This window comes from Elgaria multicarinata, chromosome 19 (assembly GCF_023053635.1).
Source record: "Elgaria multicarinata webbii isolate HBS135686 ecotype San Diego chromosome 19, rElgMul1.1.pri, whole genome shotgun sequence".
In the NCBI taxonomy this organism is placed as follows: domain Eukaryota; kingdom Metazoa; phylum Chordata; class Lepidosauria; order Squamata; family Anguidae; genus Elgaria; species Elgaria multicarinata.
In genome coordinates, this window is record NC_086189.1 from 12,477,137 (window position 1) to 12,503,977 (window position 26,841).

A 26,841-nucleotide genomic window follows, 5' to 3' on the forward strand; every position below is an offset into this window, starting at 1 on the left:
TGTCTTTTGTCTGATTGCTCCCTTTGAAGAGACCAGGCCTTGATTACTAATCAATAAAGCGCTTTTGAACCCTCTGTCGCTGGAATGGTGGAGTCGTGCTTAAGGGCTGTTTGGATCTCGTCCTTGGGTGAAAAGAACATTGATCTAACAGGACGATCCAGGGATATACCTTAGGTCTAGCTATGGCCTTGGAGTCCTGCTGGAAAGTAGGAAGACAAACTATTTCATTTTAATTAATGCACCTTGGGTGCCCCAAAAAAGATGATGCCAGGTAGGTCTCTCTAGGGAGGGCATTCCCCAAACAGGGCATCACCATGGATAAAAGCCTTCTCTCCGCTCACTTCACTTCCAAAAGGCAGGTGTCCTCAGAGGAGGGCCAAAGAGCCAGGTCTAAATTCTCAGGCAGGTTTGTATGGGAAAGTCAGTCCTTCAAATTAGGGCATAGGCGTTCATGAACTAGACCCTACAGTTGATAAAAGCTTCTAACATGGTAAATCTGTGAACTTTCGAGGTGTCACGAGGTTTGTAGAAGGCATTTTTGCAGCAATAAACTAATACAGCATAAGAACATCGGAAGTGCCCTGCTGGATCAGAGCAAGAGTCCATCTAGTCCAGCACTCTGTTCACACAGTGGCCAAGCAGCCATCGGCCAGGGATGAACAAGCAGGACATGGTGCAAGAGCACCCTCACACCCATGTTCCCCAGCAAAGCATACTCCTTTGGGAATTTGCTGCATAGAAAGGCTTGACTCACCAAACACATCTCAGGTGCTCACGGAGTCAGTTTTTCCATGTATATTAAAGAACAGAGTAGCTCTTTAAAAGGTAATTAAAGCCAAGCATCGAGGGGGGTTTCCATTGCGTTTGGATTTGGGAGGACTATAAACCCGGTAGCTCCTAAAAGTACACTTGGGAATTTAGTGCAGCACAATAACTCAGACACTAACAAGGCTCTTGAACACTCTTTGCATTCGCTGTAAGAGCTAGAAGACCACAGTTTTGCATGACCTGTAAATATCCCAATTGCAGTGGTGATATTACCGGAGTGCCTGTTATAAGCATTGCTGGACTGGCATTCTGCTTTTGGAGATTTTGCTGGGGGAGAATGTCAATCAAGTATGGAAGGTGATATCTAAGTACGATGAATTATTATTATCATCCTCATCATCATCTAAACATCTACCTAGAAGGGAAGGATGGATTTGTCAATTTCAGTTTCTCTCCTTTTCTCATTTTTCCCCATCTTAAATTCGCTTTTACCTGATCTTGTGAGAATTTTTCCAATCTTAATTTCAGTTCATTCTGAACTTTTGAGATTTTTTTTTTAAAAAAAAACTTCTGCATGAAAATTCATAGGCACATTTTTGAGCACGTTTCACTCATTACATGCATTTTTGTATGCCATTTTGCCTAATATAGACATTTTTGCAAGCGTTTTTAAAAAATATGTTGCATTTTTGTGTGCACTTTCCCCAATATATGCATTTTTGTATGAATCTTTGGATTAGAAAATGCCATTGAAAAAAACTGGAAAAGTGTGAATTTTGAAGGATAAATGAGTTCACCTATTGTTTTGAAAGTGCAAAACTGTGAGCGTGAAAACGTGAGACAAATGAATTTCTCAATCTCTACTATTAAGTATCAACATTCGATATTACACAAAAGCGATCCGGTGCCCTCCAGGTGTTTTGGACTACAGCTTGGCCCATGGACAGGTATAATGGGGATCGTAATCCGAAGGTGCTGGATTGCTTAACATAATTCATGAACCAGAAAAAGGGGAGGAACAATCCCGACACGTTTCAGCCTCTGGCTTTTGGTTAGGCCTTCTTCAGGGGTTGCAACAACGTCGGCAGAAATTATTTACTAGTCACCATTGTAATGACATGAGACATTCTTGTTGTAAATAATTTCTTCAGACATTGGTGAAGACATTTCTTCAGACATTGTTAGGCCCCTGAAGAAGGCCTAACAGAAAGCCAGAGGCTGAAATATTGTCGGGATTGTTCACAATAAAGTTGTCTACAGCATCCAGAGACGCTCCTCCCCTTTTTCTGGTTCATGAATTATGTTCGGCAATCCAGCACCTTCAGATTACGATTCCTGTCCATTGGCCAAGCCATAGTATGTCTAACCTTAGGGTCTACAGTTTATTTACATCTTCTCCCACACTCCGTAATATAGAGCTGGGTTGGAATTTCTCAGAAAAGATTTTATTCTTGAACGCTTTTTCCATCCCATGTCAAAAAAAGAGGGTCACTTGCTATAAAAAAAATGCTACTGGATATCATCTCCACTGCCCCATAGTGCCCCTGAATAATGCTACATCTGCGGCATTAGGAGGATTGCAAAATGGAGGCCAGGCAATGGAAACTGCAGCAAAAATAAATACAGGAAATGGAAGAAAGGCATTCTGTTGCTATTACTGACAGACAGCCTTGCTCCCAAGAAACTGTTGGAGAATTTCTCCATCTCCCAGAGAATATTTAGCCAAATGTTACCCCCAGTTTTTCTGCCTGCAAACAGGGGTGGAAGAGGATTTCATTTGGTCTGCATTTCAAAGCAAACGGACTTGACCTGCACCTCTTGAACTCCTGCATGAACTGGAAGGCAGCTATCCTTCAGGCTTTCCCATTCTCCAAATTTGCAATGCAGTCCTCAGCTCACAAAAATGACCAAAACATGTGTTTTAAATTAACAAAATTCGTATTATTGAAATATATAGGGACATGCATGAGGAAACAGGACAGAACAGATTTATGAAAGAGCACAGGTGAAACTGGCATTAATGGAACCTGCCCATTCCTACCTGCAAATACAAGTGAAGAATTTTAGCAAGCCACTTTTTGCTCAGTGTCCATGATCACACTGTGGGCTCATCTACACCAAGCAGGATATTCCACGATGAAAGCGGTATATAAAAGGCAGGAGCTACACTACTGAAGTGCACTGAAGTGCACTGCAAGATCTACACTACGGCTTTATGGCGGTATTGAAGTGCACTGCAAGATCTACACTACGGCTTTATGGCGGTATTGAAGTGCACTGCAAGATCTACACTATGGCTTTATGGCGGTATTGAAGTGCACTGCAAGATCTACATTACGGCTTTATGGCGGTATTGAAGTGCACTGCAAGATCTACACTACGGCTTTATGGCGGTATTGAAGTGCACTGCAAGATCTACACTATGGCTTTATGGCGGTATTGAAGTGCACTGCAAGATCTACATTACGGCTTTATGGCGGTATTGAAGTGCACTGCAAGATCTACACTATGGCTTTATGGCGGTATTGAAGTGCACTGCAAGATCTACATTACGGCTTTATGGCGGTATTGAAGTGCACTGCAAGATCTACACTACGGCTTTATGGCGGTATTGAAGTGCACTGCAAGATCTACACTATGGCTTTATGGCGGTATTGAAGTGCACTGCAAGATCTACATTACGGCTTTATGGCGGTATTGAAGTGCACTGCAAGATCTACACTATGGCTTTATGGCGGTATTGAAGTGCACTGCAAGATCTACATTACGGCTTTATGGCGGTATTGAAGTGCACTGCAAGATCTACACTACGGCTTTATGCTGGTATTGAAGTGCACTGACAACTGTTGGGGCCCAGGACACATCTATACCAAGGAGGATATAACACTATGAAAGTGGTATGAAAGCGGTATATAAAAGGCAGGACCCACACTATTGCTTTATAGTGGTACTGAAGTGCACGGATAACTGTTGGGGCCCAGGACACATCTACACCAAACAGGATAACACTATGAAAGTGGTATGAAAGCAGTGTATGATATGTTTCACAGGCCCCAACAGTTGTCAGTGTACTTCAATACCGCTATAAAGCAGTTGTGTGGCTCCTGCCTTTTATATGCCACTTTCATACCGCTTTCATATCCTGCTTGGTGTAGATGATCCCCTAGATTGCTTTTGGCTGTTGTTTTTAAAATCAATGCATACATTCACATCAGTAATATAGAGTGGTGGTGTGGCGGGGAGAAGGTTAGTAGAAAGAGAAATGAACAAAAGGAACCATACATGCTCCAATTCTGAAATTAATTTTAGAAATTATCCTTGTTAAATCTGAATTGCGGAGGGATGGGAGGCAGAAGAGAGGAAGTGAAAATGTATGCTAAAGTGCCCGTGCAAGTATAATAATAATAATAATAATAATAATAATAATAATAATAATAATAGAGAATTTTGAATGCACTACTTCCACTTCAGAAACAAGATGAGTTCATTTGAAACTCCAAAAATTCTCGGCCAAACATGATTGAGAACTTTTGAAATCGTCCCTAGGGGATCCTGGGTCCTGGTCAGTTGGCCTCACGAGAGGAAAGCAATGAATCCGTCAGATATTCTACAGGAAAAGAGCCTGATATTGTGCTGTGAAGAATAATAGTAGATCGTACAGGGGAGCTTCCTAAGTGTGATTTACAGGGATACAATTTAGCACAACCATCACTGCGGTCCTTCATTGTTGGGAGAAGGAGAAGTCATTTCAGGTCCTTCTTTGTACTATAGGCATCGTGATGTAGGTAGGTAGGTAGGTAGGCAGAAAGAAAGCAAGCAGAGAGACCCTATCTGAGAGTGATCAGAATCCTACGCATTTTGTATCTACGAGAAATGGTGCAACAATTTAATAACTAAATACATCATGCCCAGGGACATCAGTTAATCTACTCCTGATCGTCACGAGGAAGGGCAGGATGTATGCAAAGCACCGTGTCAGGAGCTGCTGGGATCTGTAGTCAGCTGCCCCACGTGGTGAAGTACTGAACTGCGGATATCAGGCTTCGCAGTGGAGGACCTTCAGGCTCTGGACTGACTCCTCCCATCCAGACTGGCCATTGGACCTTCTTGGGCAGGAAGGAATCCAAGAGGGCTTCCTGCTCCAGTCGAACCTTGCTTGAGCTATAAGAACTTCCTGGACTCCGGCGTGTTCCTGCATCCTTGGTTATTATTTGGCCCTGACTTGTCCTACCGCTCTCTCCACAGACTGCTCCCCACAGCTGAGCCAGACAGATCTGGACCCCCTCAGTCCCGGAAGACCGAAAACGTGGCTGAGCCTTTCTGGCTGTTGAATTCCACCCCACCCACCCCCGTTCGTTGTTTCTGAAGTTCCAAACCTGGGTGGGGGTGGGTATATGCTTCTGCTGCTACCAAACTGCGAGCACTGGTGGAAACTGGACTGGCCAATGTTTTGCAGATGCCAAAGAACGTTCAAGAGGCCGCTCATTCCCACCAACTTACCTGAAGCACCATGAGATTCGGCCGCCCAAGCCCCAATGAAAAGGACAGCGCTGATCAAGAGCGTTACTATGCTGTTATGCAGCTCCTGGTCCTGAGATGGCAGAGGAGAACCCCCACCTCCCAGTGCCTATAGTATATTCCCTGAAGCCTATGTGCCATGCATGATAGAGCTATCGGTCAGGTACTCCCAGGGCTAGAACAAGGAACCTGGATGCCCTGTATAGTGAACCACTACAGCTATGGAGTAGATGTCTACTTGGACTATCAAGGACCTGGAGAGACTCCATCCATACAGGTGTCTATTGAGGGGAGACATGAGAGCGCTCTTCAAATACTTGAAAGGTTGCCACACAGAGGAGGGCCAGGATCTCTTCTCGATCACCCCAGAGTGCAGGACGCGGAATAACGGGCTCAAGTTACAGGAAGCCAGATTCTGGATGGAGATAGGAAAAACCTCCTGACTGTTAGAGCGGTATGACAATGGAACCAGTGACCTAGGGAGGTTGTGGGCTCTCCCATCCTAGAGGCCTTCAAGAGGCAGCTGGACAGCCATCTGTCAGGGATACTTTAAGGTGGATTCCTGCATTGAGCAGGGGGTTGGACTTGATGGCCTTACCTTATTAGGACCCTTCCAACTCTACTGTTCTTTAATTATATGATTCTATGACTCTTCTCAACACAAGGCTTCCAGGACAGTTTTGCCTGGAAAACTATAGTCTCCTGGATCAGGGTTTTTTCCCCCTGATGTCTTGACTTCCTGGCTCTGCTCCTCTACCCACATTCCTAGTTGCAGGGCTGGTGTCCGGGAACAACAACACTGGGCATCTCCTGAGGCCAATACACCATAGAGGGGCCCATGACCAATCCTTGAAGTCTGCTGCTCCTCCTTGCTGGGGGATGTCTTTACGGCGCCGGGTTGGCGCCGCGACCCTCAAAAAACCCCGCTTTCACTCCCCCAGGGTGGCGTCAGGTAACCCTGATGCTGAGGAGGGAGTGGGGAATTTCTGGGCGGCCATCTGGGGACCGGAGCCTCCCCCAACCTCTTTCTGGTGGAAGGCGACCAATCACAGGTCACCTTCCGCCAGGCTCCACCTGGCTGCGGCTCCGGAGTGAGGCGATGGAGCTGTGTTGCACGTATTCCCTTCACTGGGGAGAAAAAAAGTCAGGGTGTGAGCCCCCGATTTTTTTTCTCCACGGCTTTGACGGAAAACCCCAGGGTGGGCGTAGGATTGCAGCAGCGTCTTATAATCAAGGCCGTGCCCTCACCCCGGGGCTTTCCAAGCCTTTAGACAGCCCCCTGCTGTTGCTGCTTGTTCACCTGCCAGGTAAATGAGCAGCGAGATGAGCAAGGACAAGGAGCACGCCGGCGATATGGTGCACAACGAACCCAGAGGGCGAGGACGGGGCGGGCACAAGGGTAATTGGAGCCCTGACACCGTTTTCGCCCAATCCTGGCTGGAACCAACCCTGCCTGTCTCCCACATGGTGGTTGTCTTCGGGTTCATCTACACCAAGCAGGATCTACACTACTGCTCTATAGTGGTACTGAAGTGGACTGACAACTGTAGGGTCCCATGTGTCTTATAGGCCCCAACAGTTGTCAGTGCGCTTCATAGAATCAGAATAGTAGAGTTGGAAGAGGTCTATAAGGCCATGGAGTCCAACTCCCTGATCAATGAAGGAGGCCACCAGTGAGGGAGGAAGCAGCAGCCAGGCACCTCTCCACCGTGCCTGGGTCCAGCTCCAGCTGAGAGCCCCCTCCCTCCTGCTGTCACCTGTAACTGCTGAACTTTCCAACTAAGATTGTGGTGCCTGAATTTGCTTTCCTTTTCCCCCTCCTCCTCCTCCCTCCCAATCCCCTTTCCTTTTGTGTCATGTCTTTTAGATTGTAAGCCTGTGGGCAGGGACTGTCAAGAAATACTTTTGTAAGCCGCCGTGAGAGCCTTTTTTGGCTGAACGGCGGCATAAAAATCCTTAAATAAATAAATAAATAAATAATCCACCCTAAAGCATCCCTGACAGATGCTTGTCCAGCTGCCTCTTGAAGGCCTCTAGTATGGGAGAGCCCACAACCTCCCTAGGTAACTGATTCCATTGTCGTACTGCTCTAACAGTCAGGAAGTTTTTCCTGATGTCCAGCTGGAATCTGGCTTCCTTTAATACCACTATAAAGCTGTTGTGTGGCTCCTGCCTTTTATATACAGCTTTCGTACCACTTTCATAGTAGAAGGTCTGCTTGGTGTAGATGAGCCCATAGTCTCGCCCCCTGACAGCATCTCTGGGTGGGCAAATTATATAGTAGTAGATTTGGAAGGGGCCTATAAGGCCATCGAGTGCAACCCCCAGCTCAATGCAGCAATCCACGCTAAGGCAACCCTGACAGATGGTTGTCCAGCTGCCTCTTGAAGGCCTCTAGTGTGGGAGAGCCCACAACCTCCCTAGGTCATTGGTTCCATTGCCGTACTGCTCTAACAGTCAGGAAGTTTTTCCTGATGTCCAGACGGAATCTGGCTTCTTGTCACTTGAGCCCGTTATTCCGTGTCCTGCACTCTGGGAAGATTGAGAAGAGTTCCTGGCCCTCCTCTATGTGACAACCTTTCAAGTCCTTGAAGAGTGCTATCATGTCTCCCCTCCATCTTCTCTTCTCCAGGCTAAACATGCCCAGTTCTTTCAGCCTCTCTCCATAGGGCTTTGTTTCCAGACCCCTGAACGTCCTCGTTGCCCTCCTCTGAACACAATGATACAAGGCAAGACAGCCATCAGACGAGAGTGGGACGAGAAACCAAACACAAGAATCAACACAGACCATAGAACGGAAGCAGGACGTTCACAGGGTAAGAGGAAGACCAGAGCACAGAGTGCATGCCAACACATGGAGGTGAAGGAGGAGAGAAAGGAAATGGAAGGACCGTAATGGAATTGCTCACAGAAGCAACTCACAAGCACTTTAGAAGGGTATGCTGGCCACTTTCTGTTTGCCACAATGAAGTGAATGATTTAAGCAAAGAGGGCGGGGGGAGGGATGGAGATGGGAGTGCAGGGGAAAAGGAGAAAGATCTACTTGTATAGGTATATATATATCATAAATCCATTTATTGTACACAGAGGGGCAACTCACGGTGAATTTACGCTGGAGACTGACGAGCTGCGTGATACAGTACCTCGAGTTTGCTTTACAAAACTGCACATGCAAGAAACAGAAGAAAAAAAAAAATGTGAGAAGGAAAAGAGGCGGGGGGGGGGGGGAAATACTCAAGAGTTTTCAAGAGAAGAGACTCAGACAAGGTTTCAGGTCCCATTCGGTGCAGGCTGGGGGTGTGCGTTGCAAAAGGAGCCCTGGGGAAAAGTGGGAGTCACAGGCTGCTAATCGAATGGGGGGGGGAAGGAAGAAACTAAATAAACCAATAAACAAGCAAACGAATTGGGAACTGTACAAAGGTGGGCCTAAAAGCCAGCCATCTTAAAATGCAATGCTTCAATAGACATTTGTGGGTGTTTAGGCCCAGGGCTGCCCCAAGGCATTTTGTTGCCTGAGGTGGCCCCGCAAATGCTCCCCCATCCCACCCACCCCCGGTCAAGGTGTGTAGAACCTGAGGCAGAAAATCACACAAGCACCTCTCCTCCATACCTGGCAGTAAAAAAATTAAAATGGGTTGGATCCACACTTAGACATAACTTAGAATAGCCCCATTAAAAATCAAGGGGACTTAAATTAGCTGAGTCGCCTTGATTTCAGTTGGTCTACTCTAAGTATGACATTGGCCCCATTCAGAAGACACCTTAAGCCATGGCTTTAACCATGGTGGTTAAGCCAGAAAGCCAGGCTGGGTTCAGAAGACACCTTAAACCACGGCTTTAACCATGGTGGTTAAGCCAGAAAGCCAGGCTGTTTTCAGAAGACACCTCAAACCACGGCTTTAACCATGGTGGTTAAGCCAGAAAGCCAGGCTGTGTTCAGAAGACACCTCAAATCACGGCTTTAACCATGCTGGTTAAGCCAGAAAGCCAGGCTGTGTTCAGAAGACACCTTAAACCATGGCTTCAACCATGGTGGTTAAGCCAGAAAGCCAGGCTGTGTTCAGAAGACACCTTAAATCACAGCTTTAACCATGCTAGTTAAGCCAGAAAGCCAGGATGGGTTCAGAAGACACCTTAAACCATGGCTTTAACCATGCTGGTTAAGCCAGAAAGCCGGGCTGGGTTCAGAAGACACCTTAAACCATGGCTTAAACCACGGTGAATAAAGCAAAAAGCCCTATTCACTGTGGTTAAAGCCATGGTTTAAGGTGTCTTCTGAACAGGCTCTAAGTCTGGATCCAATCCAATAAAAATAAATTAATAGCAAACAATTTCCTGCCTTGCTGTGAACCAAAAATCTGCTGTCTGAGGTGGCTGCCTCACTCTGCCTCATGATAGGGCCAGCCCTGTTTAGGCCCTTTCCCTAAAACAAACAGCATCATAGATATTTTTTTAAAAAAGTGAAAAACAGCAAGCTCGCCCAACTTGGCATGTCCCGAGTCCGTGCCTTAATGCAGTCCCTATCCCTTCTGCAAGTACACTGAAATGCTGAGTAACAGGAACTTTGGACGTGTTGACCCTCAAGTACATTGTGAGGCTCTCAACATCATCATCATCATCATCATCATCTATTTATTTCTTACCCGCCTCTCCCTTTGGATCGAGGCGGGGAACAACATTAGAACAGGAATCAATACATCTTAAAAAATCATGATTTTACACTGATCTGGATAGGCCTGCTGGAAAAGGCTAGTCTTTAAAGCTGCCTTAAAATCACACAGAGAGTTAATTTTACGAATCTCCTCCGGCAGGCCGTTCCACAATCTGGGGGCGACAGAAGAAAAGGTCCTCTGGGAAACTGATGTCAGCCTAGTTTTAGCTGACTGAAGTAAGTTCACCCCAGAGGACCTGAGTGTGCGGGGCGGACTGTATGGGAGAAGGCGATCCCGCAGGTAACCTGGACCCAAACCATGTAGGGCTTTAAAGGTAATGACCAACACTTTGTACTTTGCCCAGAAACTAATTGGCAGCCAGTGGAGTGATTTTAATGTTGGGGTAATATGCTCACCCCTAGATGTACCGGTGACCAACCTGGCTGTCATATTTTGAACTAGTTGAAGTTTCCGAACTAGGTACAATGGTAGCCCTATGTAGAGCGCATTGCAGAAGTCGAGCCTTGAGGTTACCAGTGTGTGCACTACTGTCTTTAGGTCTTCTGACTCTAAGAAGGGGTGCAGCTGGCGTATCAGCCGAAGCTGATAGTAGGCACTCCTGGCCGTTGCATCCATCTGGGCTGTCATTTGGAGCGACGGATCCAGGAGCACCCTCAAACTGCGAACACAGTCTTTCAGGGGGACTGTAGCCCCATCCAGAACTGGCTGACACACCTCCAAACCTAGGTCAGAGCCCTTGACAGCAAGCACCTCTGTTTTGTCTGGATACAGCTTCAGTTTGTTTTTCCTCATCCAGCCCATTACTGCCTCCAAACACTCATTCAGAGGAGACACACTATCCTTAGCTGACATCCTTTCCCTCTGCAAGGTTCCAAAAGAGGCCTGGCCCAAGACAATTTTTCTGCCTGAGATTGCTCCCTGGCTTTATTTCTTCTTCAGCCTGTTTCCTTCCTCTGGCGTGGCTTGCTTTAAAATGCCTCTAGCATCCACCAAAGCAATGCTCCAGCCTGTCTGATACACTGAAAGCGCCACGTGTTTCAGTTCACTCCCTCCAAACACCTGTCGACAATGATGATAATAATAGTGTCCTTATCATTAGGGATGCTCAGACGTACACCCCTCACGTACAGAAGCTGAAAAGACTACCGTATTTCTTCGATTCTAAGATGCACTTCCTCCCCACCCATATAAACATCTCTAAAAACGGGGTGCATCTTAGAATCGCGGGTGTGTTTACTATTTCTTAGAATCAAAGCTTTTTTTTCTGTTGGCGGTACTGAAATGAGTGTGCGTCTTACAATCGATGGCGTCTTAGAATCAAAGAAATACGGTAGTTCTTGAATCTTGCTTCAACATTGGTGATGGAACAGCAGCGTCCATCATGCCTTATGAGAACAGGCTAGTTTAAGGGCCACAGGGCTTTAAACTGAAATTATACCTCAATATTTGCATCTTCCCAAATTTTGTGAGGCAGTTCTCTCATCAAAAACGCGTAAAAAAATCCAGATATTAATGGAAATGGTACACCAAAATACATAATATTAGAGATGCATTCTATTATGAGAAATGACATAGATAGATGCATATATCAGACGAAATGCATATGAAATCATGTTCCAATTTTTCTGCAGAGGTGTCCTTTTTTTTCAGATTTGCACATTAATGCAGGAACAGGATGAAACGAATTAAGGCTGGAAAAATGACACACTGAATGAAACTAAAATGTGATGACAGCCACCAATTTCAACGGCTTTAAAAAGGGGATTCGACAATTTCGTGTTTGCTACCGCCTTCTCTTAAATAAAGATTTCATCGGACTGCTTCATATATGATGTGGCTCGAGCTGTAATTACTTTTGTAATTACTTTTTACTGGGATATATATATATTACATATATATCCTTACCTGACTAATTGCTATTGCTGGCTCTTATGATCCTTATTATTATGGTGTTTTATGGTTTTAAGATGTATTGGGGGGTTTTATATTGTAAAATTATAAGTTGGAAGGGAGATTTTAAGAAAGCCATATAGACTGATCTCTTCTGGCAGGCCTACCCAGATGTTTTTTAACATGTCTGATTGTTATTTTAATAGTATGTTTTATATATTTTTAACCAGTTGCACGCATTTTCTTGTGATTTTGTATCGTTCCCTGCCTCGATCCAGAGGGAGAGGCAGGTAAGAAATAAATATTCTATTCTGTTCTATTCTATTCTATTCGATTTTACTATAAAAGGTGGCCTACAAATATTTTAAATAACATAAATAAGGTTATCCATGGCTGTAGTTATACTGGATCTATGCTGTCTCCAGAATTGCAGGAAGCATTCCTCTGAACACCAGTTGCTGAAGACCAACGACACACTCTTTTGCCCAGCTTGTGTGAATTCCAGAGTCATCAGTAATGCACGATAGTTCAATAGACTAGCTGCGATGTGACAGATAGACCACATGGTTAGACAGCCTAGGAATGAAGGAGAGTCAAATTCAAAGCCCTGCTCCACTTACTGGGAGACCTTGGACCATTCGCGGGCAGATCTGGGACCAGTCACTATCATTCCATCTAGCCTACCTCAAAGACTTTTCTCTCCCCAGTCCGGAGTTTCTTGGAAGAAGAGCAGGATTGAAAGAGTCAAATTCAAAGCCCAGCTCCACTTACTGGGAGACCTTGGACCATTCATGGGCAGATCTTGGACCAGTCACTATCATTCCGTCTAGCCTACCTCAAAGATTTTTCTCTCCCCAGTCCTGAGCTCCTTGGAAGAAGAGCAGGATTGAAAGAGTCAAATTCAAAGCCCTGCTCCACTTACTGGGAGACCTTGGACCATTCATGAGCAGATCTGGGACCAGACACTATCATTCCGTCTAGCCTACCTCAAAGATTTTTCTCTCCCCAGTCCTGAGCTCCTTGGAAGAAGAGCAGGATTGAAAGAGTCAAATTCAAAGCCCAGCTCCACTTACCGGGAGACCTTGGACCAGTCACGGGCAGATCTTGGACCAGTCACTATCATTCCGTCTAGCCTACCTCAAAGATTTTTCTCTCCCCAGTCCTGAGCTCCTTGGAAGAAGAGCAGGATTGAAAGAGTCAAATTCAAAGCCCAGCTCCACTTACTGGGAGACCTTGGACCATTCATGGGCAGATCTTGGACCAGTCACTATCATTCCGTCTAGCCTACCTCAAAGATTTTTCTCTCCCCAGTCCTGAGCTCCTTGGAAGAAGAGCAGGATTGAAAGAGTCAAATTCAAAGCCCTGCTCCACTTACTGGGAGACCTTGGACCATTCATGAGCAGATCTGGGACCAGTCACTATCATTCCATCTAGCCTACCTCAAAGATTTTTCTCTCCCCAGTCCTGAGCTCCTTGGAAGAAGAGCAGGATTGAAAGAGTCAAATTCAAAGCCCAGCTCCACTTATCGGGAGACCTTGGACCAGCCACGGGCAGATCTGGGACCAGTCACTATCATTCCGTCTAGCCTACCTCAAAGATTTTTCTCTCCCCAGTCCTGAGTTCCTTGGAAGAAGAGCAGGATTGAAAGAGTCAAATTCAAAGCCCAGCTCCACTTATCGGGAGACCTTGGACCAGCCACGGGCAGATCTGGGACCAGTCACTATCATTCCGTCTAGCCTACCTCAAAGATTTTTCTCTCCCCAGTCCTGAGTTCCTTGGAAGAAGAGCAGGATTGAAAGAGTCAAATTCAAAGCCCTGCTCCACTTACTGGGAGACCTTGGACCATTCATGAGCAGATCTGGGACCAGTCACTATCATTCCGTCTAGCCTACCTCAAAGATTTTTCTCTCCCCAGTCCTGAGCTCCTTGGGAGAAGAGCAGGATTGAAAGAACATGTAAAGAACTGCGCTGGATCAGACCAAAGTCCTGCCTAGTCCAACAATCTGCTCCCAGATTGGCCAACCAGATGTCCAAATGGGTAGGCCACAAGAAGGATATGAATGCAACAGAATGTTCATGTTCACCGGCAACTGGTATTAAGAGGCGCACTGCCTCTGATCCTGGAGGCAATATATCGTGGCTAATATTCTCACAACAACCTCATAAAACAGGTTAGGCTGAGAGATAATGACTGGCTGAAAGTCATTCAATGACCGAGGATCTGAACTCCACTTTTGAGTCCAATGCTTTACCTACTACGTCACACTACCTTTCACTGTGGGTGCTCTCCTGCTTTCTCTATTGGCACCGCCTGTAGGTCTGCGTGCCTTCCCATTTTGGGCTTCCCAGCCCCACCTGACGTGGACATTCCTGTCGCGTGCACAGGGGCCACGTGATTTGCACCACATACCTGTGCAGCGGTGCTTCTGTGAAAAATCGTGGACAAGGGATCTTTTCAAATGGAAACAAAAAGGAATCGTGGATTCCCCATGAGAAAACCCCACCCCCACCCCAGAAAAGAGAGTCACCACATTCTTTTCAGCAGCTGGAATCCTGTTTGAATCTCTGCAGTCCACTTAAGGACCTATGCTACCTTTAGGAGATGTTTACACCCGTGTGTGTGTGTGTGTGTGTGTGTGTAAGATTCTTACTGGACCATAAGAATCTTATGGGGACACAAACAAAGATAGAAAATGGGAGAATGTTTCCAAAATAATAAAATAAACCCTTACGCTGCTATGGAAATGTTAGCTGCTGACAGAGGACTAACATCTGCTACCTCCTTGGCCTTCTGCAGGGCAAGCTTTTGGTTCGTGGCCTCTTCCATCTCTTCTTCATCCTGTTTTGGAAGACAGTGACACAGGAGAGAATGTGTTATTCAAATGACCCTTTCCTTTCCTTTAAAGAGTTTTTCTTTTGGGACTGATTGAAATGACTAACGAAGAACAACAGAGATGGCCTCTGCCCCCCTCCACCCCCACCACCAAGGGAAAGAAAACTACAAGGCAGGAGGAAGGCAACCAGAACACCTACCAAAATAAAGCAAAAGATGAATTGGAGAAACAGACAGCGGCCTCTGCTAGACCTACCTTGAAATCCGTGACGGAGGAGGTGTAGACTGACTGTCGCCCTAGTCTACACGTCAGACGCGACGAGCCGAAGGAAAGACCAGTCGCGTCCGCCATTTTTTTTCATAGTTAAAGGGGCAATGCGCATGAATGCTCATGCGCCCAGGTAAGGGTTTTTTTTATTATTAAATTCATTTCCCCACTCCCTCCACCCTGCTCCCAATTGGCGCGGCACTTCTGGAGAGTGCTGTGCCTTGTGCACGGCTTCTCCCGGCTACGTGCGAGTAATTGCATGGAGCCTGGAAAAGCCACAGAACGGGCTACACGCCCACGGTCATGGGCTCAGCCCAAGACTGTGGGGAAAATTGGGCTAGAAGGGATAGGCTATATCCCGGGGCCAGGGAAGGTTGATCCCTCCCTGAGCCCGGGATCCCCTGTGTGTCATCTGGGCACACAGTGGCGATCCCGGGTATCAGCCCAGGATATAGCCTGGTCTAACAAAGACCTGAGAATCCGAAATAGACACAAAAAGCTATAGAAGGGCTAATCTACACCAAGCAGGATATTCCACTATGAAAGTGGTATGAAAGTGGTATATAAAAGGCAGGAGCCACACGACTGCTTTATAGCGGTATTGAAGCGCACTAACAACTGTTGGGGCCCATTGATACAGACCATACACCGCTTTCATACCACTATATCCTGCTTGGTGTGGCTCCTGCCTTTTATGTACCGCTTTCATAGCATTCTATCCTGCTTGGTGTAGATGTGTCAATGGGTCTCAACAGCTGTCAGTGCACTTCATTACCACTATAAAGCAGTAGTGTAGATCCTGCAGTGCACTTCAATATCGCTATAAAGCAGTCGTGTGGCTCCTGCTTTTTATATACCGCTTTCATAGTGGAATATCCTGCTTGGTGTAGATGAGCCCAAAGAGGAAGTTCAGCAGCAGAGGAACCTAGGTGACACGTGGAGACACTGCTCAAAAAGAGAGAGAAAATCATATCCTATAAAAATTAGGATCTAGGATATGGATAACCCAGAAGTCTATGAGAGAGAAACAAGGAACCCAAATACACACAAACACACACACACACACACACACACAAGAATTCAGTAGGGTAAGGCTCATTGCTAGAGACCTGCTGGAACAATTTTGCTCATTTCTGTTTTAAAAGCAGTGAATCCATTCCGGATTCCAGAACCAACCAAAGTCTAAGGCCGTAGCTAGACCTACCTGTAAATCCGGGCTAAGGGAGGGGAGATCCCACAATGCAACTATCGCGGGATCTCGCCCTCGTTCACACGCGAGGCGCGACGAGCTCTGGAGGAGAGCCGTCATGCCCGCCATTTTTTAAAAAAAGTTTTAAAGGGCCAGCAGCACAGGAGCGCTCCAGCGACGGCAGGCAGGGTGTTTTTTAAAAAACAGAAATATTTCCTCGCTCCCCCCACCCTAGCCCGGATGGGTGCAGCACTCCTGCGGAGCGCTGCGCCCCATGTGCGGCTCCCAGCTATGCACGAGTAATCGCGCAAAGCCAGGCATAAGCCGCTTCAAGTGGGCCACATGCTCGCAATCTCGGGCTCAGCCCAAGACCAGGTGAAAAACCGGGCCCAAAGTGGTGCCCATTATCCTGGGGCAAGGGAGGGTTGATCCCTGCCTGAGCCTGGGATCCACATCTGGATGCACAGGGGCGATCCTGGGTATGAGCCCATGATAACCCCTCGTCTAGCTAAGGCTTAAATGAGCTTTCCAAGGTGCTGAACCTATTTTGAGGGTTAGGGTTCAGCATCTTGGACAGCTCCTTTAGTATTTTATTATTAATTTGTGACATTTCTATACCACTGAATATAATAAAATCTCTCAGCATTTCACAATATTATTAAAGTTCTGGCTGGTTCTGGCTGGTTCACGCCAGTCCTTTTCCAGCTTCATTGGCTGCCAGTCCAAGTCTGGGCCCGATTCAAAGTGCTGGTATTAACATTTAAAGCCCTAAACGGCTTGGGGCCAGGCTATCTGAAGGAACGCCTCCTCCCATATGTACCTGCCCGGACCCTAAGGTCATCCTCAGGGGTCCTTCTCTGCGAGCCCCTGCCAAAGGAAGTGAGGCAGGTGACTACCAGGAGCGGGGCCTTCTCTGCTGTGGCACCCTGGCTGTGGAATGAGCTCCCTAAGGAGGTTCACTTGGCACCTACATTATACGCTTTTAGACGCCAGGTGAAGACCTTTTTATTCTCCCAGCATTTTAACAGTCTATAAATAAACTTTTAACTCGGTGTTTTAAATTTGTAATTTTGCATTGCTGCTGTTTTTTTTTATCTGGTTGAGCTTTTATATTGTATTTTATATTACGGTTTTATACTGTTGTTTTATATTTGAATTGTCTTAAATTCGTAAACTGCCCAGAGAGCTCTGGCTATTGGCGGTATAGAAATGCAATAAATAAATAAATAAATAATAAACTGGAACGGATTCACAGCCCCACCCAAATCGGAGCCACCAACCTCCACTGCTTCTGGTTCTGTAAACGGATATAATTAAACAAACAAACAAATAAAAAAACCCTAATGGAAGATAAGGAATTGGCTGAAAAAATGTCCAAATCAACTGAGCTGGGGGGGGGGGAAATGCCTAAAGGTTCTAAAAACTGGTGGCGTTCGTATCAAAACTCATTTCAGTTCTTCCTTTTTTTTCCAGAAAGGAAGAAAATGAAACCACTCAGACTTCAACAGCTGAGGCATCGCTTGGCCATTCGGCTTTCAAACGTGGCTGCTCCTTTGAACCAACGGGCCAGCACATCTGCAATGTGTGGATCCTTGCCGTGGTTCATAAAGAAGGAATCCATGCTAGACCAGATGAAAGATGGCCCATTAAAACAATTACACAAAGCCAATATTTCACAGCTGCCAACCTCCGGCACATTTATCAACATACATGGTTCAGAGATGCAATATTGTGCCTTATGACACACCCAGAGATTCATTCACCTGGAGGATGAGATATGAACGTGTCAGGCCAGCTTGGATTAATGAGCAAGCCCGGACTGGCAGCTATTGCAGGAATTAGCTGTAAACAGATGATTGTAAGGCAGCAGGGGTCCTTGAACGCTGGCAGTCGTCCCTAGACGTATTGCCCCCTGAGCCACCTGGGAACCAATCAGGTACAGTGAGATTGCCCCCATCTCTATTGCATGGCAGCGCTACCCATGGTATTGGCTAGGGAGGGTACTGCAGCTCTTCAGTCCAGCCGGACCAGTTTACCTGTAGAGTCAATGGGGGTCCTAAGTTGGCCTGCTTTGGCTGGGTCAGATAAGGCAAATAACGGGGCAAATCCAATAAATGGGCAAAGGTCAAGCACAGAGGCATCAGTCAAGCAGAAGAGAAGTTCTAGGCAGGAATAGTCAGGCAATGGTCAAAGGCACAGTATTAACAGACAGGAGGAAGGGTTCCCGACGTGAATATACTGGTCACTACGTTCAACACCTAAGGTCCTCCTCCGGTTGCCTACTCCGAGACAGGCTCGGAGTGTGGCAACGAGGGACAGGGCCTTTTCAGTGGTGGCTCCCCTTTGGGCCTGCTTTTTCCGCGGTCCCGGGCTGAGCCCGAGACAGCGGAACGTCTGGCCCGTTTCCATGGCTTGACCCCGCTCCGCGCAATCACTCCGCGCCCATCGGGGTTAGGGTGGGGGGAGTGCGGGAAATGAAATGAAATTTTTAAAAGCACCTACCTTCACCGCACGAGCGTTTGTGCGCTCCTCTCCCTTTAAAAATAAAAAATGGCGGGCGTGACGCCTCTCTTCCTGAGTTCGTCATGCCTTATGTGTAAATGGGAGCGAGATCTTGCGTTAATCGTAACGCGAGGTCTCCCCTACCTCTCCCCCGGAACAAAAGGTAGGTCTAGCTAAGGCCAGAGTCAAGGAGGAGGCCAAAAGTCAGTAGCATCAAGGTCCCATCACGGAGTGAGATCAGAGAAACCAGGATAGAAGGCACTAGAGCTGATATTAAGACATTGTTTTCACCGCAGGGGCTAGGCTGAAACTGAAGGCTTATGTAACCATGACTCCTATCAGCCCTGGACCTTTACGGTTGCCTGACCAACCTTTCATAACACGAATGCACGCAAAGTGATCTGGTGAACCCCCTTGGGAACGAGGGGGAAATGGTGGGATAAAGTGGTCGACGGAGGTGAGGTTCCATTGCCGCAGGTACTGTACTCACCTGGAGCCGTTCTCTGATTAATTACGGTATTTGGGCCCTGTGCACAGCTCTGATTTTGATTAGCCTTAAAACGTAATTGTCAAAGGAGAGCAACTCGATTACAGCTCCAGGTCGCTTTGGAATGTGAGTGTGCGTGTGATCATACTTACTCTGCAATAAACCTTGTGTTCACTAGGTACGCCATGTAACTGAACTACTTTGATCTCCCCCCACATTTTCTCTTCCAAAAAGCCCTAGTGATTTCTGGATCCATGGTCTGAATTAAGCCGAGAGCGTTTCAAAGGAAGCTGGGCGATTTATCAGGGCTTTTGATCCTATCAATATTTCATTGCCCTCCGCCGTAAACACTAACGAAGCCTGCTTTCTAGCCAGCCATTGCAGTGGGCTTCTGAAATATTCAGGAGGAGGAATTTAAAGAATTTAAAAAGAACCCAGCTGAACTCTCTCTCTCTCTCTCTTCTAGACTCGGAGCCTCTCCTGGCTGCAGGCTGAAGCATTCCCACAAATCTTCTGGGATTCCTCATGGAAACAATAATGAATTCCCAAGGGGGGGGGGAAATATTGCCAGGAAAAGCTTTCAGAAAATTGGAAGAGCTTTCAGAAAATTCACCAGCTTCTCTTGCAGAAAGATAAATGGTGCTACGCAGCCCCTCCTCGGCCAACCCCTTGCTCAAAGCTTACCTTGGTCAACTCTTGAGCGTTGGCAAGGTTGTCCACAGCGATGGCCAAGAAGACGTTCAGGAGTGTGTCTGGTTAAGCTGCTAAGGATCTTAAAAGGATGTTCACGTGGGCTACGTTAAAGATATGGTTTTCTCAGGAGGTTTTCAAAATGGTAGTACACTGGCTGAGAGCCAGACACATTGACAAGTTACAGAATGGATGATCAGCATTGCTACTGCCACCCCCACCTATTAATGAACGGTGTATGTGAATTTGAGATATGACCTATATGATCAAGCTAAGAATAGTAAGGAAAAAGGCAGCAAAATGATTGACTTCTAAAGAAGCAAAGTCTCTTTGAGACCTGGGCCAGATCTACACGTCGTTGCGAAGGCGCCTTTTTAAAAGACGTATTTGCGTTTGCGTGCGCGCGGCGGACGGGTTCAGCTCCTGCCTCTCGCTCTCCCCCGCGGTGTCATCTCCCCGGGACTCTCTTCGGTGTGTGCTCGCACACGCGCACGCAAACGCAAATACAAACACACTGAGGGAGAAAAGTGTTTTGCAGGAGGAGCCGCTGCCGCCGGGACGCGCCAGAAGAGCCGCCGGGTGGGAGGGGGGATTATTCGAATGGAAGAACACGCGAGGGGGAAGCGGCCCGTGCAGCGTCTTTGAATGGGGTAGAGATTCTTCCGCAGGCAGCGCTGCCTAGCTCACAGTACACACAGTAAAGAAAGAGGCGCTTCTTTTACGTACGTCTTTAAAAAAAGGCGCATGGAAGCGCCTTCGCAACGACGTGTACATCTGGCCTTAGTAGAATGCAGCTTTAACTGTTGTGATGAAGCGGGGATTTCACCAGGTGCTGCACGCATACCAATGACACCTGCTGAAATTCTCTTTTCTATGCAACTGTTAAAGATACAGGAGCCCTGCCCTCCTTTCCATATGGTCCCCCTAATTAAAAATATGAAAAACACACGCATGTGTGGACTCATCAATCAGCCATGCCTTTGTCGCTGATTTTAAAAGTTTGTAACTCATTTATCGAAGCAATACATTTATTAAAGGTTGCAGCCCTAATAGGGTTTGATGGAGACAAAGCCTTGTCTATATGCCCTGTTTAGCCCACATCAGGGTCCGTCCCCCAAAATTTTTCATGGTGTAGATTTACCATGATTTTTTAAATTGATGGGAAGTCACTGCATAATCCCTCTGTGTGACAATGGTGGTCTTGCTTCAGGTTGAGCCAGTGGGCATTCCTGGGGGGAGATCCAAGCCATGGGTAGGTCAAGGTAAGCACGAGAAGGCAGGGCAGAGAGCAAGGGGTGTGCTTGGTGAGACAAAAGGCAACTGGTGCTGCGACATTTCCTGCCAGGAAGCCCACTCTCCCTCCTGCCATCAGGATTTATCATTCTCACCCTGCAGCTGCGTTGCTGCGGAGTTCTGTGGGATCAAGCCGCAAAGCGGCATCGTAAAGACACCTCCTTAAGTACGTAAGAGTAAACCCACTGAAATTCATGGAACTTAAGGTAACGTTGCCGAGCTTACATCCCATTGGTTTGAATGGGTCTACTCTAAGCATGGCTAAGTCTATGGTAAACATTTGTCTGCAGAGAAAGAGAGAAAGAATAAATCCTACACTGAAAGACACCTTACGTCACACCCTAACCTGGCACTGCGTATTTTCCTCTCTGTGCATTGCAGACAGTATCTGAGCCCGGCGTGAAATATCCTAAGTCAGGAAATTGCCACCATTTCTCTTCCGGATATTTTTGCCTCCGGCTAGCAGCTCTGACTGTACCTCACTGACGTTCTACTTTCCTTAATGGCATCTCATTATTTCATGTCATGCCCATTTGTACTCAATATATATATATATAACAGGGCTGACTTCTTTCTCTCTAGCCAGCTAACTTTAAATTTCATTTCCTACTCCTCTCTTAACTTTTTGTTTGGCAGTTCATAAGGATGTGCAGGACACGGAATAACGGACTCAAGTTAAAGGAAGCCAGATCTCGGCTGGACAACAGGAAAAACATCCTGACTGTTAGAGCAGTACGACAATGGAACCAGTTACCTAGGGAGGTTGTGGGCTCTCCCACACTGGAGGCCTTCAAGAGGCAGCTGGACAACCATCTATCAGGGATGCTTTAGGTGGATTCCTGCATTGAGCAGGGGGTTGGACTCGATGGCCTTGTAGGCCCCTTCCAACTCTGTTATTCTATGATTCTATGAGAAACAGTTAGCAGGGATCTCTCTCCCGGGAAAAGGAGGGTCCCCATGTGTAATGAGCATTCACAGCTGTATTCAAGCGGAGGCAGATTCCATCTGGAACTTAGGGCAGGGTTCAGCCAAAAGGAAGTTCACCAAAATGAGAGCAATGTGAAGATAATTGCAAGAAGTGTGGAGAACACGATCTCATGAAATTTCAGTTTAAAAACAACAGCAGCAAACATGCACAAATCCAGCACTTTGCAAGCCAGAGGTTTGCCAAACAGCCCCCTAAAAGGTTGGTTCCTCTTCAACTCAAGACAGCGTGGCATTCGTGGCATAACCAACAGTCATCACACCGGGTCTCCAGCTGTATGGAGAGGAGCAAAGTAGTTCAGGATGAAGCTCGGGTTGATAAGCAAGGCCAGTCCAATTCCACAAGCAAACTGAGCGTTTGGAATCCTGAACAAAAGCAAGTTCACGCTGCAACGTTTTGTTACAGTTCCCATACATCCAGAGAGAGAGAGAATGAGAACACACACCCCAAGTTGCTGGAAAATATTATTTCTAATAACACAGGGTGACCATATGAAAAGGAGGACAGGGCTCCTGTATCTTTAACAGTTGTATTGAAAAGGAAATTTCAGCAGGTGTCATTTGTATATATGGAGAACCTGGTGAAATTTCCTCTTCATTACAACAGTGAAAGCTGCAGGTGCCCTGCCCTCTTTTAAATCTGATCACTTTAGTATAGCTCCTGCAGCTTTAAACTGAATCTGGCTTCCTGTCACTTAAGCCTGTTATTCCGTGTCCTGCACTCTGGGATGATCGAGAAGAGATCCTGGCCCTCCTTTGTGGGACAACCTATCAAGTATTTGAAGAGTGCTCTCATGTCTCTCCTCAATCTTCTCTTCTCCAGGCTAAACATGCCCAGTTCTTTCAGTCTCTCTTCATAGGGCTTTGTTTCCAGACCCCTGATCATCCTGGTTGCCCTCCTCTATTATTATTATTATTATTATTATTATTATTATTATTATTATTAATAATAATAATAATAATAATAATAATAATAATAATATACTGCCCCATAGCCGAAGCTCTCTGGGCAGTTTACAGAAGTTAATTTGGTTTTCCTCCTTGTCAGTGGAAGGTCTGAAACATTTTGGAAAGACGATTTTTTACGGAAACCACCTGACTTGATTTTTGGGTGTCTTTCACCACCAATGCTGATCTGGAATAACCCCAAGGCAATGCATCCTGCTTTTTCAAACGCACACGGCTGCACCGTGACTGATCAGAACGGAGCCAGCTTTGTCAGAATGGTCCCTCATGCCATCAATGACTCTTTTTTGAAAAAGGGGAAACTGGTTGGCTTTCCCCACTTCTGCGTTTCATCTCCGCACAGCTACTCCATTGCAGCCAAGTCCATTTTGATCTGCCGGAATCCAAGAGCATTAGGTGCTTGAGGTGTTGAGATCCTACAAATGTTCTGCATGGCTGTGGCCAACCCCTCCGGCGATTGTGATGCTTGAGTGCGATATGAGCTGTTCAAATTTTTGCCGTAATGCCGTAATGGAAAGCGAAGACTGGGGCAAGGGTGGGTGGAATTGCAGATAAGGCTTTTGCATTCAGGCTTCTGTTTCCCCTCCCTTTGGGATGTAACAAGCATGATCAATACCAGACACACAAATGCAGACGAATGGAACAGAATGGCAGAAATAATTCTTTAAAAGCCTCCTTCTCCGGGAGTGACTTTCAGCTAGAATTAGCCATCAAAAGGGAAGGGAATCTTTCTGTGTGGGCACAGCGTGGTGTCCTCAAATTTCACACCTTGGGAAGGTTCCTCGGTCACGGTGGCCTGGCGAAGAGACGATCAACTCCACACACTTAAGAGAATAATGGCTATCATTACATCCTAAACCTTTCTCAGCTGATCTGCAATTTATTTGCAAGCAGGAAACGTCTTTTCATTATTTGGATTGAGGGTCCATTCAACCGGGAACTTCTCCAGGTGGGAGCGCCGTTGAAGTGAATGGGAGTTACACAACAGCAGGTTTGTGGTCTTAACACACAGTGGCGTAGAGGAGGAGGAGGGACGGACAGCAGCAACGCTCTGGGGCTTCTTTCAGAGCGGTGACCTCCTCTGCCAGGGCGTCGGGGTAATTAATGAGACTCTTCTGGCAAGTGAATGAGGCATTAGCAGGTTTCGCTGTTGCTCATTACAGATTAGATTAGGGAAACCTTCCCAAATGTGGTGCCTCTCCAGATGTTTGGACTACAGCTCCCATCAGCCCCAGACTGCACAAACAATGGTTAGGGATGACGGAAGTTATAGTTCAAAACATCTGGAGGGCCCTGGGTTGGGGAAGATGGCATAGAGAAAGTCAGAGTATATAAGGGGAGGCATCTAATTTCTTTCCTTTCCTTTGATGGGATCCCTATTTCACACTAACAGTTTAAATGGCAACACTTCTTTGCAAGACTGTTCCCGTCATCACGAGTAAGAACCTTTTGGCAAAACACAGTTCGCCAACAGAACGTCTAGAAGAAAGAAACGCTCAAGATTTTTAACATACAAGAACAGGTTGGTTTTTCAGCAGCCTGTATCGAGCGTCAGCTCCTGAGGAAGGATTTTATTAAATCCGAAACGTTGAGCCTTTCCTATAAAAAAGAACCATTAAAGATTTTAACTGTTTTCACCAGCACCAGAGCTTGCCTCATGTTCATCATCTGTCCAGAGGTGCTCTTTTTCCCCTGTAATCATACCTCAAGTGACAGGAAGCCAGATTCCGGCTGGACATCAGGAAAAACCTCCTGACTGTTAGAGCAGTATGACAAGGGAACTAATGACCTAGGGAGGTTGTGGGCTCTCCCACACTAGAGGCCTTCAAGAGGCAGCTGGACAGCCATCTGTCAGGGATGCTTTAAGGTGGATCCCTGCATTGAGCAGGGGGTGGTTGGACTCGATGGCCTTACAGGCCCCTTCCAACTCCATGATTCTATGATTTAGACCAGAGAGACCTGAGTTCAAATCCCTACTCAGCCACGAGGTTTAGTAAGTATCCTTCAGCCAGACACCATGGGCCGATCTACACCAAGCAGGATATAACACTTTTAAAACGGTATGAAAACGGTATATGTAATGTGTCCTGGGCCGGAACAGTTGTCATAACCATTATAAACCGTTATAAGCAGTAGTGTAGATCCTGCCCATGTGACCTGCCTCACCGGGTTGCTGCAAGGATAACATTTTGGTGGAAATCACGTATGCTGCTTTGAATTCCTTGAAGGGCGAGCAACGTAACCTTGCAGTAAGCTGCTATTTGCAATTCAAAGGACGCTCACCTTGATACCAAGGTGAGCTTCCATCAGAATGCAAACTGCCGCTTTGGGGAGGCCATCTTTGTCCGGACCGCGGCAGGGAGACCAAGAGTTACATTTCCCCCTCCTCAAGGCTGCTAGGGTTTCCCTCAACTGCTATTTACATACCCCAAAATTGTGCCTGTTAATCGCACTCGTTCAATTAGCACCACGTCTAGCTACCCTTAGTTTCTACAGACATGAATAAAGTAATTTGCCTTCATTTGTGGAGGCAGAATGGCAGCTAAGCACCTACGGCATTCCATTCCCCTCGTTTTTAAGGCAACGATAGCTTCTCAATGTTCAAAACAACAACAGCAAGGAAGAAAATATGCTGTTTCATGCAGGTGGGGAAGCAGACCTGTGCGTATTGCTGCATGAAGGGAACTGGAAGTGTTTAGGTTGGAGGCAGCTAAAGGCTTCTGAAAGCTTGGATGCTTTTTTTCCCCCTCCCCTTTTCTTTTTTTACATAAACAACCTCATTTCACAAATAAATCAATATTTCAGCTAATGGCTTTCCAGGAACTTGCACCAGCTGTCCATTAGCAGGTCGCCGTGGATTCTGAACGTGCATTTCCTAGTGACGGCAGAGCTCTCAGGACCATTAGCAAATCACATTTCGGCAGCGCAAAGGATACAGTTACCAAACAGTGTCAAGACAATGAAGTAGACGGAAGAGAACATCCCTGAATGGACGCCCCCTTGGGATTCTATCCCCTGGTACATCACCGCGTTCCAATCTTCCCCGGTTAGAATCTGCAACGTTAACGAGCAAAAAAGAGAAAAAGAACAGATGTGTGAGGGCTGGAAGCTTTAAGGGACGGAGGTTTCGCTCTGGCATCAAGGCCCTCGTGACGGTGTGCTCTCCAAATCTGTTCGCAGGAGGTTGGCAAAGCTGTTTTCACCCTGAAGAGCAGAGGTGGTAAACCTGTGACCCATTGGCTGCTGTTGGAGTACAACTCCCATCATCCCCAGACAGTGGCCATGCTGGATGGGCTGATGGGAACTGAGTCAAACAACAGATTCCCCTCTCTTTGCTGTCCCTTTGGTGTCAAATTTTAGTGCTGTTATTAACATTTAAAGCTCTAAACGGCTTGGGGCCAGGCTATCTGAAGGTACGCCTCCTCCCATATATACCTGCCCAGATCTTAAGGTCATCCTCAGGGGTCCTTCTCTGTGAGCCCCTGCTAAAGGAAGTGAGGCAGGTGGCTACCAGGAGCAGGGCCTTCTCTGCTATGGCACCCCGGCTGTGGAATGAGCTCCCTAAGGAGGTTCGCCTGGCATCTACACTAGATTCTTTCAGACGCCTTTCTATTCTCTCAGCATTTTAACAGTCTATAAATTTAATTTTAACTTTGCTGTTTTAAATTTGTATTTTGTATTTCTGCACTGCTGCTGTTCTGTAAACAATCACAGTCAGCAAATGGCGCACTGGCAGGCGATGCCCCTTCGCTTCAATCCTAGAAAGTAAGTGCAGGGAAA

At 46.6% G+C, this 26,841-nt stretch overlaps 1 protein-coding gene across 1 annotated transcript in view; it reads right to left on the reverse strand.

Moving 5' to 3' along the window:
- CACNA1B (calcium voltage-gated channel subunit alpha1 B) overlaps positions 1 to 26,841 on the reverse strand; it is a 292,665-nt gene that overhangs the window by 99,461 nt on the left and 166,363 nt on the right. Inside the window, exons 17-20 of the mRNA XM_063144790.1 lie at positions 25,998 to 26,115; positions 19,813 to 19,880; positions 14,582 to 14,688; positions 8,387 to 8,449 (exon numbers count right to left, since the gene is read on the reverse strand). Coding sequence (XP_063000860.1) covers positions 8,387 to 8,449; positions 14,582 to 14,688; positions 19,813 to 19,880; positions 25,998 to 26,115 — 356 coding nt within the window. The remainder of the gene's footprint in view (positions 1 to 8,386; positions 8,450 to 14,581; positions 14,689 to 19,812; positions 19,881 to 25,997; positions 26,116 to 26,841) is intronic.